The 15155-nt window shown below is 39.5% G+C and overlaps 1 protein-coding gene across 3 annotated transcripts in view; it reads left to right on the top strand.

The window, feature by feature from the left end:
• Nucleotides 1-15155, top strand: part of Prkdc (protein kinase, DNA-activated, catalytic polypeptide) — a 157200-nt gene that overhangs the window by 10887 nt on the left and 131158 nt on the right. For all 3 annotated transcript variants that reach the window (XM_013520201.1, XM_005396037.2, XM_013520202.1), the window contains 10 exons: nt 4863-5009; nt 6686-6850; nt 7298-7466; nt 7759-7808; nt 8568-8693; nt 10539-10688; nt 12195-12310; nt 12789-12948; nt 13879-13965; nt 14842-14961. In XM_013520201.1, coding sequence (XP_013375655.1) covers nt 4863-5009; nt 6686-6850; nt 7298-7466; nt 7759-7808; nt 8568-8693; nt 10539-10688; nt 12195-12310; nt 12789-12948; nt 13879-13965; nt 14842-14961 — 1290 coding nt within the window. The remainder of the gene's footprint in view (nt 1-4862; nt 5010-6685; nt 6851-7297; nt 7467-7758; nt 7809-8567; nt 8694-10538; nt 10689-12194; nt 12311-12788; nt 12949-13878; nt 13966-14841; nt 14962-15155) is intronic.

Below are 15155 nucleotides of genomic sequence, written 5' to 3'. Positions count from 1 at the left end.
AATAATAAAATAATAAAATAAAATAAAAACAAATGGGATTTTAGTCTCTAAGCTAGTAAGAATGTCCAGGATTTGTGGAGGAAAATAGGGGCTTATGCAGTAGAACCGTATCTGGTGGTGGTGCTTACTTCCTGATGAGGCCACCTGTTACAGCAGGGGGTGGGCGGGCCAGGACCTGCCGGGATGACCACCAGCTTCCTCTGCTCTGCTGATGTCTTTAACGAGCAGAAAAGTTCATTTCAGACTATTATGTAAGTGGAGTAAGTACTAGGGTTTCATTGATATTTATTTTCCCTACTACTCCGTAACTCGTGACAGAGGTAGTTTAGACAACCGAGAAGTTGTGGGAAGAGTTCCCCAGTGCTGCCCTTTTGGTGATTCCTGTACAAGTTTAGGGATTTCTAATGCCATCCTCAAATACGCTAATTTGCTTGAAGGGCTTGTAGAAGTCAGAGCTATTACGGTTACAGTAACAGCTTGTTACAGCTGGGAGGACAGAGCTTAAAATAACCAAAGGAAGATGCGCATAGTACAGAGACCAGGAAAGTGCCAGGCGTGAAGCTTCCGCTGTCCTTGGGGAGTCAGAACAGTTCCTCTCCTGGCACTGACGTTGACAGTTCACACGGACACCCGCGTGATGCTCAACCAAACCTCTGTGTTCTTGGTTTTTATTTGGACTCCAACATGTGAGCCCATTCGCTGGTTTCCCGTATGGCTGATGTCAGTCTCCAGGTTGTCCATGCTGTTGCTGTGGGTTTGACCGGCTCCTGTATCATTTTGTTAGGTCATCCAGTGTGACCCGAGGCGCCAGGCAAAGGGAGACACTCCTACCAGAACTGTCATTCCAAGGACTTGGCAGTTAACTCTGAAGACAAAGCGAAGGCCAGACCTCTTTCTCAGCAAAGTTAAATTATCTGCTGCACAATATGAATGATGTACATTTTATTTGTTGCAGTCGTGCTGAGGATTGAGCCCAGGGCCTCACACATGCTGGGCAACTACTGTCCCAGTGAGCTGCGCCTCCAGCCCCTTTTATTCTTGTATTTCATTACTGGGAAAAACTTGGTTCTCCTCAGTGTCTGGCTTTTCTTACATAGATTTGGAACATTTATAATCTTTGCTCTGGTTGCTGAGAAGTTCAGAGTGTAGCAATCATATATGAATTCTTCTAAAGGTCAGCTTGATGGAGGTATAGCTTATATGCAACAACGTGTATGTATTTTAAGTTTACAGTTCTAATTGGCCGATACGTACACCATGTAACCACCAGCTCGTTCACGACACAGAACATTTCCCGCTGCCTTGGCTGTAATTTCACTCCAGCTTTTTTGCATTTCATCACAATCTCCAGCTCCAGGCAACCGTTGCTTTTTGTCACCAGAAATTCATTTAGGCTTTTCTGGAGGTTTTGTTCGCTTGCTGTACTTTGTTTTTACTTGTTTGTGGTTTGTTTGGTTTGGTTTGGTTTTGGTTTGGTTTTTGAAACCAGGTCTTGTTATGTAACCCAGGCTTCCCTCAAACTCTGGTGATCCTCCAGCCCCAGTCTCCTGAGTGCTAGAGTTACAGGTCTGCACTGGCATACCCAGCTTTTTCTAGAGTTTTATGCAAACCTTACAGTATGTTTTCTTTATGGTTAACTTGTTTTGCTCTAGTGTTGAGAGCTTAACCATGTGATAGCATATATCAGCAATTCAGTTTTAACACTGCATAGCATTCCATTGTGTGAATATAGCATATAGTTTATAGACATTTGGTTGTTTCCAGGTTGGGGCTATTATAAGTAAAACACCTAAGAACTTTCACGCAGCCAGCATTTTTGTGGACATAATGTTAACATTTCTCTTGAGTAGAAACTTAGAAGTAGAATTGCTGGATCACATGATAGGTATATGTTCAACTCTGTGGTAAACTATTAAACTCTTCCAAATTAGTTGCACCATTTTACATTCCTACAAGCAGTGCACAAGAGTTGTAGTTACCCTACACATTCACCAACACTTGATATTGTCAGTTACTTTAGTTTTAGGTATTCTAATGGGTATATAAGGTATCTTATTATGGTTTTAATTTGGACTTTTGTGGTGACTGTTGATCCTTTTTTCCTGAGGTTATTAACTATTCTTAGTTCTTTTTTGGGGATTTTTTTTTTTTTCGTCTTTTTGAAACGGAGTTTCGCTCTGCAGTTCAGACTGGCCTTGAGCTCACTGTGTAGCCCAGGCTGGTCTCAAACTCACAACAATCCTCCTGCCTCAGCCTCCCGAGTGCTGGGATTGCAGGTGTGCACCACCGCGCCCGGCTTATTCTTACCTCTTATTTTGTGAACTGTTTGTTCAGATATTTTGTCCATTTTATAATTAGGCCTTATATGTTCATGAGTTTTCTACATATTCTTGATACAAGTCCTTTTCTAAAAGTAATGCAAGGTTTTTTCTTCTGCCATTTTTTTAACAGTCTCTCTCAAAGAAAAGAAATTTTAAATTTTGATGGAGTGCAATTTACTGCTTTTTAAACTAATTTCCCTTTTCTATGTCCTAACTAAGAAAGATTTTTCTCCCATGTTTTCTTTAGAAGTTTTATGATTTTAACATTTATACTTAGGTCTATAATCCAGTTTGAAGTACTTTAGTTATGGTGTAAAATAAGGATTAGTGTTCATTTTTTCCCACTGGGTTCCAAAATCACTTTCTAGAAGTCTTTTCTTTCCCCATTGACGTAGCTTGATGCCTCTGTCAAGAATCAGTTGACCACATATGCGGGACTATATTTCTGGTCTCTTATAGTTTGTCTCATTCATGTGTGTGTCCTTACATCAGTGCCTGCAGTCTTGATTATTTTAGCTTTATATTAAGTCTTTAAGTTAGGCAGTAGATGTTCTCTAACTTCTTTCTTCTTTCCCATTATTATTTTGCCTCTGTATTGTATATGCAGTTTAAAATGTAAACATTATTCCCATGGGAAAAGTTTGTTTCTTTCTTCATTCAATAGCTTGATGTTCTTATGAAAAACAGTGTAGGTTAATTGCATATCATCCCCAAAATACAGACGAGTACAAAGAAGACTTTAAACCCTCTAAAATCCTACCGTCAAGAAAAAAGAAAATTAAAAAATTGCGTATCAATTTGGGGACCATTTTTGTTTTTTCTTCCCTCCTGCTCTGTCTTTTCCTTTCTCTCTTGAAGGAAGAAGGAGGGGAGAAGGGAGATATATTGTCATAAAGGAGTAGTCATCATTTTGTAGCCTTAAGGTTTTTCTACTCTGTTGGATGTTTTCCTTATAGCACCTTGAGATCTACATTATCAATTTTTGATGGCAATATATGTGAACCATAATGTTTTAATCTATCTTCTATGACCTACTGTTGGGTAATCATTTTCAGATCTTTGCTGCTATAGGGAAAGAATGGTTGGATAAAAGTGCATAAAAAGGACATTTTCTGGAAATTCACTTATAAAAATTGACAGTTTATAGGGTTAAATATTACAGTAGATTTATAAAATGAAAAACTTCTGTAAGGATGATATTTATTTATCTCCGGGGAAACACTCATGTTATGTTTTGTGAAGGAGGAAATTATAAAGCAGTATATGTGATCTTCTATTCTGCTAAAATGAAATGAAATAAAATAAAATAAAATAAAATAGGGAGTAGAAAGCCAGGAAGGACATCTACTAAGACCTACTGGCCTTGGGTGAAGTTAGTGAGCATGTTATTAGGTTGGTAATGGGAGGTGGCCTTTTCTTTCCTTGTAATAATAGTTACCTCCATTTTTCCATTCTTGTCTTGGGTAACTTTCGTGCTGAAATGTGGAGTGCCCTGTTAACGTCTGTGTCCTTGCACTCAGGCTCTTGCTGCCTAGTTTGCTAGATGGTGACCTATGCACTCTTCCAAGTTTCTTTTTGTCTTCCCTCAATTTGTCTTTATAGTTTGTAGCTTATTTTTTTAAAAATTGAGATGCCTTGTCCTTCTTACTGTAAGTTCTAATCTATCTGTTGATGGCTTCTGAATTCACTGGCCACCGGGTCTGATGGCGGTCACCCTCTGTGTGACATTCGTTCTAAGAACTGTTTCATCAGTGTGTTAGTCACCTTTAATTTGCTGGGACAAAGTACCCAAGGAAAGCAGCTCCAGGGAGGAAAGTGGTTTTGGCTCACAGTTTGGTTCCTGGTTGGCTGAGTCCATCGCTGTGGGCCTGAGGTGAGGCAGAGCGTCATGGTGGGAGGGTGTGGTGGGGCAAAGCCACTCACCTCATGGAGCCTGGAAACAGAGAGGGAGGGAGGGAGAGAAGGAAGGAGAGAAGGAGAAAGAATGAGAGCCGGGGACCAGATACAGTCCCCAAGGGCATGCCCCACTGTCTTCAGCTGGGTCCCACCTTCCAGACAGGCCATTAAATGGTGCATCCATCCGTGGGTTAGTCCGTTGGTGAGGTCAGAGAGTTGATAACCCAGTTACCTTCTGAAGCCCAGCTCTGAACAGTGCTGCACTGGGTCCAGGCCTTTAGCACATGAGTCTCCGTGGGACATTCCCCACGCCAACCATAAACAGCAGGGAGTCTGAATTTGAAACCTGTTTTTTTGTTTCTCTCCATTTCTTTTATTTTGTTTTAATCCTTTTCTTTAGAAACTGCATCACATACACTAGTACCTTTAGTGCAGCGTTTCTGGTTCAACCCAGGACCACCGAAAGGAAAAGAAAGGTCTTTGCTGAATCTGCTGGAGACTGCTCAAAAGGTCTTATAAGTAACAGTGATGGAGGGTAATTGTAACAGTAGGTTAATAGTCCCTAAACATGGTGGTTTTTCATAGTTGTGTAGGTTCCTTTGCTTTGCTGTTAAACGCTGCTGAAGAGTAACTGTGCTCTTGCAGGTTTCTTACATGGTGGCAAAAGACGCAGAGGCACACGAGAGTAAGCTGCAGTACTTCATGGAGCAGTTCTACGGGATCATCCGGAGCGTGGACTCAAACAGCAAGGAATTATCCATCGCTATTCGTGGATATGGACTGTTTGCAGGAGTACGGCTCATTTTTTTTTATCTTTTTGTCATCCTTTAAGTGTTTAAAGGAATATAATTATTGCATTTTTGAGTAACGTCTCACACTTATGATAATTCTTTTGTGATAATTTATTGTTATTTGTTTTATGAACAGTTAAGAGTTTTTTCAGTATCTGCATGTTAGAGTTCTTTATCGTACGTGTTATCTCCAACCCTCTTAACCCTCCTGCAAGCTGAGTATTACTGTGTTTTACACACAAGAAAACTGAGACCCAGAGAAATTAGGTAACTCGTCAAAGAATACACAGAATTCGCCAGATGTGATGGTGCATGTCTGTAGTCCAAGCATCTGGGGCGCTGAGGCAGGAGAATTGCAAGCTTGAGTGACTTAGTCAGCCTGGGTGACTTAGGGAGACCGTGTCTCAGAAAATAAAAGGGCTGGCAGTGTAGTTTGGTGCAGAGGCCCTGGGTTCAAGTCCCAGTATTGAATAAAAAATATTTTTAAAAATGCATAGAAATAAATAATAAATCCAAGTCTGGTGGGTAGAAGTACCACGTTTCCTCACTGTATTGTGAGGAAGTTATGCCTTATCTAAAAAGTAAAGTTACAGTTCCCTTTCACTCAGTTTTAGATAAGGAGGTTCCTATGACAGAATATTTTAGAACAGTAGAGCTGGATATGGTGGCGCACGCCTGTAATCCCAGCATTTGGGAGGCTGAGGCAGGAGGATTGCCTTGAGTTTGAGGCCAGCATGGGCTGCATAGTGAGTTCAAGGTCAGCCTAAACTGCATAGCGAGACCCAGTCTCAAAAAAACAAACAAAAAACAGAAAAAAAATTAAGAGAATGCTAGTGACTTCTCTTTTAATGACTGTGACTTCTGCTTTCCCGAGAAAGTGAGTTTCTGCCTCTCTCCCTGCAGCTGCTCAGTACCTGCTTTTTTATCTCCATTTGTCTCTGTCAGCTCTAAATATTCCGAGGGCAGGAAAGGAGCAGATAAGAAGGCTCAGAAGTCGTAGCACAGAGCTCTTACTTACGCATCATAGTCTAATCACCTTCAGCTTGTGTGCTGTGGCTGTGGATTTTTACGGGGTGGAAAGAACGTGATAGACAAGAGCAAAGGGAGATGACTGAAAGATGAGCTAGCCAGTCAGATCCCCAGGGATAGCTAGCATGTCCTCTCTCTCTCTCATCCCCAGAGATAGCTAGCATGTCCTCTCACTCTCTCTTTTCGGAAACAGGATCTTGCTCTGTGGTTCAGGCTGGCTTGGAGCTCACTGCGTAACCCAAGGACCAAACTCACAGGAATCCTCCTGCTTCAGCCTTCCAATTGCCAGGATTATATGTGTGCTCCACCACGTCCAGCTTGAGCATGGCATATTTCAATTTCGTGTTTACCTCTGTCTCTCTGGGGTGGCTGGCTTCGCATGGGCAGTGAGGGCATGATGCCTGCCATCTGAACAGTGCCTACAACATAGTTATCAAAAACTGTTCTGTGTGTGAGTAGAAGTTCAGAGTGTGATTACAGATTATTATAAAAACCTTAATAAGTTTTTACTATATTTGATATACCATAAAATGAGAAAGTAAATAGCTAATACTCAGTGTTTAATTACACGGCTTACCACAGCATTTTAAGTACCTTTGTTTCGACATAGATAAGCTTGATGTAGTATTCTCTCTGTCCTCCCTAAAGCCCTGCAAGGTTATAAATGCAAAAGATGTTGACTTCATGTATGTTGAGCTCATTCAGCGCTGCAAGCAGATGTTCCTCACGCAGACAGACACTGTGGATGACCACGTCTATCAGATGCCAAGCTTCCTGCAGTCTATTGCAAGTGTCTTGCTTTACCTCGACACAGTAAGTGAAATCTTTAAACTGAGTTTTAAGTATTTCATTTCATTTCTTCAAATAATTCAATAAATCATACCGTGAATTTAGTGCAGGCACCACTGTGATCAACATGGTATTTTAAATGAGTAAGCATTCGTGTCATTTATGTGTCAATAGAAGTATCATCATGAAACTTCAGTTCTTGTCCAGAGCAAGAAAAAGTATTTGTTATTCTTCCCGTCTTCCTAAGAAATTAATTATCACCACTTGGTATAAAATTTCACCTTAGGTATCATGTAGACAGGTTTCACTTTGATTTTTTTTTTAAGGCAGTCTCAACTATAGTTAACCTTGGTAGGATAGATAACAAGCCAGGTTTTTTCATTTATTGAGTGTGTGACTAATTCAGTTGTAATTACTTCAGGTATTTGTATTATCCCTTATCTGACTTGGGTTTGTCTCTGTTTCCAAAAGGTTCCTGCGGTGTACACTCCAGTTCTAGAGCATCTCTTGGTGGTACAGATAGACAGCTTCCCACAGTATACTCCAAAAATGCAGTCGGTGTGTTGTAAAGCCATAGTGAAAGTTTTCTTAGCTTTGGCAGAAAAAGGACCGGTTCTCTGGAACTGCATTAGTACCGTGGGTAAGTTTCCCATTCATGTTTGTTTTTTTGTGATGATTACTGATGGATACTTACTGTTATTCGATATAGGTAAAGAAAACTGGTTGCCAGATTCTTTTGTGTCTTTAATGCCTTTTAGAAACAACATTTTGCTGAACCAGAAATCCTTTTTTTGATCTTTAACTTCTGAATCTTAACAATTCATGTTTTAAAACTAAAGATCCTAACAAATTTAGAACAGAAATTGAGAAGTAAAGTTCTAGTGATTATTGTTTTTATTGATTAGTTTTGTTGTTTCATTTTATTTTTTCAGTGCATCAGGGTTTAATCAGGATATGTTCTAAACCAGTGATCCTTCAAAAGGTAAATTCTGAATTTAACTCAAAAAAACTAGTCTTTTATCACTGGAAGGTAGAAACATTGCTGAAAGGTAGAAACATTACGTATGTAAATACGTAAAAGGGCCTTTCTTAGTTATTAGCCATACGATACATTTTGAAGACATATATTTTGTCAAGTGAATACACTTCTCCTAAGGTATAAAATATTCTAAAGAATAACTAAACTGCTGCATACACTTTCATAAAAAATACAGCCTGACGCGGTGGTGCACGCCTGCAATCCCAGCACTTGGGAGGCTGAGGCAGGAGGACTATGGCGAGTTCAAGGCCAGCGTGGGCTACAAAGTGATTCCAAGGCCAGGCTGAACTACAGGCTGTTTGAAAAAGAAAAAGAAAGAAAAAAAAAAAGAAAATATGGTCTCTCTTGACACTCAAGAGTAAAATCCCAAGGAATATTATGGGAGGCATATCTTAGTTACTAGAAGTAATAAAAGTAGGATGAGATGAAAGATTAAAATACGTAAGAAAGAGAAATGAATGATTTATAGCACATCTAGCTCATCTGTGTTGAAATAACTTGATTTTATTCATGGAAGAATCATCTTGTTCTCTGCTTTCATTTTATTATGCTTTGTAATAGAACGTCTTCCTCAGTCTCACTGTATAGTCTCCTGCCAGTTGCTGTTTTAGTTTAGAAAATTCTGCAAGTCAGCAACTTCTGGCAGCGTAGCTGATTTCCTTAGTCCATCCGTTAATACTGGCGTGTTGTCTTCCTGGCCAGGGTGCTGAGTCTGAATCTGAGAACCAGCGAGCCGCGGGGGAAGTTAGAGCGGGCAAGTGGAAAGTGCCCACGTACAGAGACTATGTGGACCTTTTTAGGCAACTCCTGAGCTGCGACCAAATGATGGTAACGCTTACAATCTGAAAGCCGTAAAGAACTCAGTGACTGTCTTTATTAACAGTCTCCGTAGGTATAGGCTCAAGACTTACTTATTTCAAAGTTGTATTTTGCTAACTTGCTAAAATCTTTTTTAAAAACACATCACTAATAAAAAAATTAAGAGTGTAAGTCAAGAGAGTTAAAGTGAGACTAGAAAAACACGAATTCAAGAGAAGAGCTGTTTTAATTAATTACTGTAGCCGAACCCTCATTTTAGCTCTGTGTAACAGGGTCTCCTGTGGCTGCTAAGTCCAGCCTCTTAGATCTCAAAAAGTATAATCACAACAGAAGAGCTTCCTTACCCTGCCTGTCCCCCCAGTGCTGAGGACTGAGCTCAGAGCCTCATGTGTGCTGAGGAGCCCTCTTTTATTTGCTAAAAATTAAGGTAATCCCATTTGATTTAAAAGGAATGAAAGGAGGGACTGGGGATTTAGCTCAGCGGCACAGTACCTGCCTGGCAAACGCAAGGTCATGAGTTCGATTCCCGGTACCGGAAAAAAACCAAAACAATAAAAACAAAACAAAACAAAAAAAGGAATGAAAGGAATTAGTGAAGAGCTATTATTTGCTTTATATTATAATTCATTTCTATTAGAATATTATTAAAACTAGAATAATGCCTACTATGTTTCTAGAAGACATTTCTTTTAGTTTTTACTTTAAGCCTAGTAATGGCTAATATTTTAATGTATACTTTGGTGAAACATGAATAGCCTAGGATGAAAAGTTAATGTTACTAGGTGATTCCTATCTTGTCAAAAATCTTAGATGGTTTTAATTTTAAAACAGTAGCAAGGACTCGGGTCTGGCTTAGTGGTAGAGTACTTGTCTCCCATGTGTGAGGTCTTAGGTTAAAATCCAGGGCCACAATCAATGAATAAATAATAGTTACAGTAATTTGGGGTTTAAACCCCAGCATCCTAATAAGTATATAAATTAAAAATTACTTAATAGCAGTTGTTAGTAATGTCACCAAAATATTTACCTTTTACATGTGATGTTAAATATCGCTTATTTTGAGGTTAAGTCCCACAGAATTTTTGACTGAGTATAGGCAGAAAAATTGGCCTATAATTTTGTAATTGTAGAATAGCTTCACTTTTATCATTTTTTATCTTTGTGGTGCTAGGGATTGAACCTGTGACCTCACACATGCTAGGCAAGCACTGCACCACTGAGCTACGCACCCAGCGCACAGCTTCACTTTTAAAGAAATGCTAGGTTATACGTTTAAATCCAATCTGAGGCTGGACATATATTTACTCATTTTTATGTACATGTGTATGCACTCATGTATGCACATGTATTTATACACACATGTGATTTTTTATATACATATAAAACATAGGCATTTATATATATCATGTGTTTGTATGTTTGTACATCACACACAGAAATTGGGATGAATGCATTTACAGTGCTTGATCTAACTCTTTTCATTCAATACTGTATATAAAGTGTTTGTTACATGACTGGAAAGTCATCAGAATGAAAACATACTGTCGTGATAATTTTGGTGGGGGAGTATCCAAGTTTGAAGGTTGAAAGCTTCTAGATAAATCTATAGTTAACTGTTGGGATAGAAACATCATTTTTTCTGTAATACCTCAACATAAGTGTATGTGTGTGTGTGTGTGTGCTTGTGAAATACATTAATACTGGGGCTGGGGGTTTAGCTCAGTGGCACAGCGCCTGCCTGGCAAGCGCAAGGTCATGAGTTCGATTCCCAGTACCGGCAAAAAAAAAAAAAAAAATGCATTAATACTTTTTGTGCAAGATCTTGAAGTTTTTTTTATTTTTCTTTACTTAAAGGATTTTGTTCTAGCAGATGAAACATTTCTCTTTGTGAATTCCTCCCTTGAAAGTCTGAATCGTTTACTCTATGATGAATTTATAAAATCTGTTTTGAAGATTGTGGAGAAATTGGATCTTACACTAGAGAAGCAAACTGGGGAACAAGAGGTTAGAAGTTTTGTCAGTAGTAATTTTGCATCTTTTTAATGCTAAATCTTTACATGTCAGTATTTAGGGCATAATAGCACAACTTTAGGGGATTGAAGAAAGTTACTTCTGGGGGATTATTATGTGCTATTGCTTTTCTATGGGATGTAGCCTAAAGTATAGAAAATGTTATCAATGGGTTATTCAAAATTAAATTATGTTTGATGTGTTAAAAGAATTTAAAAAAATAATTTATGGGTTTCTCATTCCATAACAATGGTAAAGGGTCAAATCTTACTTTATGTACAAGTTTACCTTTTACAGTAGGGTAGGGAAGCCTGAAGCTCTACTTGTTTAGTGTTAGGGAAACTCTGAAGTGTTCAATGTGTTCTTGAGACAGTAGAATAAAAATAATAAATAGAAAAAAAAAGTACCCTCCCTTTTTCTGTTGAATGAGAGCTATAATGCATGGCTTCAAACTGTCAGCTCAGAGCTGCCCTGCCTTTGCCTGAGGAGAAAAATACTACAGGAATGAGGTTAAGGTAAAAGCTTGGAAGTTTCAGTTGAAAGCATGTAGTTTGCCCTTGAGTATAGACTTTTCTGTTTTTGTTTTTGTTTGTTTTAGAGGAAATAGGTTGTACTCATTAGAATGCATGTGTATAAACTTCCATCTCGGTGGTGAAGTTAGGTAAGAGATGAAGGGGAGGGTATGCAGAGGGTAAGTACAGGAAGCAGTGTCAGGCATCGCCACATCGGCTTTATTGTGCTTGTAGTGTGCTATTTTCTGTGCAGGACGGTAGGAACTCCAGAGCACATGCTTTGTGTATGTCTAAAATAATTTCCTATAACAGGAAAAAGCTTGCTGAAGGGGTTCTCTAGAGCTGTGTTAGCCAGCACACTGCATTTAGAGCACCTGTTCATCGCTGTGGGGCTTCGCTTTCTCCGCTGCTGCTTGACTTTCTTGCCTCGTGCCTGCAGGCCACCAGCGATCTCTGATATACCCCATCTCAAGTCCTTTGTGGGTTCTGGCTCCCCTTCAACTAGTTCTTTAGCATTAGAATTTACACAGATTGTACTCGATGACAGAGATTTGTAATATAAGCTTAATGTGTTTAAAACTGAGTGTCATACACTTTCCCAAAAATCAGAATTTTCCATTTGTCTTTCTTGTTATTGTTCATTATGTGTATTTATTTGTTTTCTATTTGGAAATGCCCACATCATCATCAGTACTTTCTACCTTCTGAAATTCTGTCTCTGTCAAGGCATTGCTAGCTTTTTAAAGATATGATAGTCCCCTTGTATTTCTGCCACGTTCTCCTGTTACTCCTGCGGCCCTTTGATTTACCGTTTCTTCAGGTCTTATCATTCTTCTCACAGTGTAAGTTTTTAAGGACTCTACTCTGCTTTCCTGTTCTTCATTCTATCCTCATAGCATTGTGCACAGTCCGCGAAGTCAAGAGGGAGGTTCCCGAGGACTGTGTAACTGAATGGTACAATGTTTGTTTGGTACAATTCATTTTTAAGGACGGAGATGAGGCTACTCGTGTTTGGGTGATCCCGACTTCAGATCCAGCTGCTAACTTGCATCCTGCTAAACCTAAAGATTTTTCAGCTTTCATTAACCTGGTGGAATTTTGCAGGTATTTTGTAAAACTTTTATTTTTTAAGATTGGAAATTATCAGCCATTAGCTGTAAGAGCACATAGCCTCCGATGAATGTAAGAAGTAAAAAAGCAAGACTTTAAAATCACTTGTCCAGGGGCTGGGGATTTAGGTCAGCGGCAAAGCGCCTGCCTGGCAAGTGCAAGGTCATGAGTTCGGTTCCCGGTACCGGAGAAAAACCAAAAAAAAAAGAAAAAAAAAAAAAAAAATCACTTGTCCAGACCTTTAAAATATATTTGAATGTACCAGCTTGGCATTTACTTTTTTGGCCTTTTTTTAAAAGAAAGAGTTAAATGATCCTCAGGCAGGAAAAAAAGGAATATAGATATACCTAAAACTGTTAGAATAACTAAAAATGTTGCCTAATGGAATTGTAGTCCATGAGTTTTTAAATAATCTTTAGGTTGAATAAAAATTAATAGAGGGATTTGTACCATATTTAATTTGTTTTTACAGAGAGACTCTTCCTGAGAAACAAGTCCGATTTTTTGAACCATGGGTGTACTCATTTGCATATGAGTTAATTTTACAATCTACACGGCTGCCACTCATTAGTGGTTTCTACAAACTGCTTTCTATTGCACTGAGAAATGCCAAAAAAATGAAATATTTCGAGGTAAGTCTTTCTTGGACTTGGACCTGGGGACATGGAATATTCCTGTGCTTTCTGGGCTGTGTGAGTTTATAAATTAAGTTATAAAATATGTGATTATGGCATATACAGTTTTAAGTTTCTAATTTTATCATATATATTTTTTAGAATTAATCTGTAAACCTGGGCATGGTGGCACACATTTGTAATCCCAGCTCCTCCGAGATTGAGGGAGGAGGATCACAGGTTTGAGGGCAGCCTGGACAACTCAACAAGACTTTGTCTGACAGTCAGAAGGGCTGGGGCCAGAGCTCAATGGTAGAATGGCCTGGGCTCAGTCCCCAGTACAGCACACACACAGACACACAGACACACACACACACAGATACATGTCAGTTGGATGACTCTAAAGAAACAGCATTCTCTGCTCAGATTTTTAAGCACCTGGTTAATTATATAAGATTAGCAGGATGACCAGCAGCATGAACCTTACTTAGGAATGTAGACCCTCTAAATTCACTTAATCAAAACTCTGGGAGCAGGGCTTAGGGATCTGTACTGCAAGCTATCCCAGACGATCCTGGTTCACAGTGAGGTTTAGGAATGACTGGAGTAGCGTCCCTGAAGCTTCATTTATTTCCAGGAGGAGGGTAATGACAGCGCGATAGGTCTCTCAGAGCATAGCCACATCTTACTGGAAGACAGAGGAGGAGGAATGGATGTCGCCTTGCCCCATGGCAGCCTTTGCCCAGTCTTCCACCTTCTCTCCTCCTTGCTCTGTTCTGACAGGCTTGCCCTTGCAAACACCCTTGACTGCAGTCTCCCCTTCCAGTCTTCACTAGACTTTGGTAAAGAGAAAGAATTCACCTTTGGGGAAGAGTTGACAACTGCCAGATTAGGATATGGAATTGGCTGATTCTTGTCCACTGTACTAATTTTGTTATTTTTTGACAGGGAGTTAGTCCAAAGAGTTCAAAACACTCTCCTGAGGACCCAGAAAAGTATTCTTGCTTTGCTTTATTTGCAAAATTTGGTAAAGAGGTAAATTACAAGTGATTTATCATAGTATATCATGGGCTATATTTAAATGAATGTATAATGAAAAATACCTAGTGATTATAAGTGATATACTTATTTAAAAATTGTTTTGTGGGGCTGGGATTTAGCTCAGTGGCACAGTGCCTGCCTGGCAAGCGCGAGGTCATGAGTTTGATTCCCGGTACCAAGAAAAAAAAAAATTGTTTTGCTAAATCCAGATTGGGAGTAAGATGTTCAAAAACTAATGTAGGACATACTGTGTTTCAAAAGTCCTTTGAGTTCTCTTAAAATAGTTGAGTGGTGAGAACTCAAAATTAAACACATTCTGCCGGGCGTGGTGGTGCATGTGTGTAATCCTAGCACTCAGAAGGCTGAGGCAGGAGGATTGCCGTGGTTTCAAGGATAACCTGGACTATAGAGTGAGTTCAAGGTGAGCCTGAACTGCATAGCAAGACCATGTCTCAAAACCTCCCCCACAAAAGACAAAAAAAATTAAACACATTCCTTAGTTTTTCCATATGAGGAATAAAGTAATTCTACAAATCAATTTTTTTCTGGAAATCAGTGCCTAGTTTGTAAATGAATGTGGTTATGTCCTATGCTCATTTTTCATATTTGAAAATAGCACAGGGAGGGCGTGGCGGCTCACACCTGTAATCCCAGCACCCAGGAGGCTGAGGCAGGAGGATTGTTGCCAATTCGAGGCCAGCCTGGGCTACAAAGTGAGTTCAAGGCCAGCCTGAACTGCATAGTGAGACACTGTCTCAAAAAGACATTAAAAAAAAGAAAGAAAGAAAATAGCATAAACACATTTTAATTGATTTTCAAATTGTGGGCTTTATTCAGCTGCACAGAACTAATTTCTCCTTTCTTGTTAAGGTATCAGTTAAAATGAAGCAGTACAAAGATGAACTTTTGGCTTCCTGTTTGACCTTCATTCTGTCCCTGCCACATGACATCATTGAGCTTGACATGAAAGCTTACGTCCCCGCATTGCAGGTAGGTGCATTTTTCTTGAGCAGACTCAACTGTCCTCAAAATCATGTTCCCTAAAGAACATTCAAGCCAGGTGTGGTGGTGCACACCTGTAAATGCAGCACTGAGGAGACTGAGGCCGGAGCCTGACTTTGAGTTCAAAAGCAGCCTGGGCTCCATAGTGAGTTCAAGGCCTGCTTGAACTACATAGCAAGATC

This window comes from Chinchilla lanigera, unplaced genomic scaffold (assembly GCF_000276665.1).
Source record: "Chinchilla lanigera isolate Chin_1 unplaced genomic scaffold, ChiLan1.0 scaffold00053, whole genome shotgun sequence".
Classification (NCBI taxonomy): domain Eukaryota; kingdom Metazoa; phylum Chordata; class Mammalia; order Rodentia; family Chinchillidae; genus Chinchilla; species Chinchilla lanigera.
This window is presented reverse-complemented; position numbering and strand designations above follow the sequence as displayed.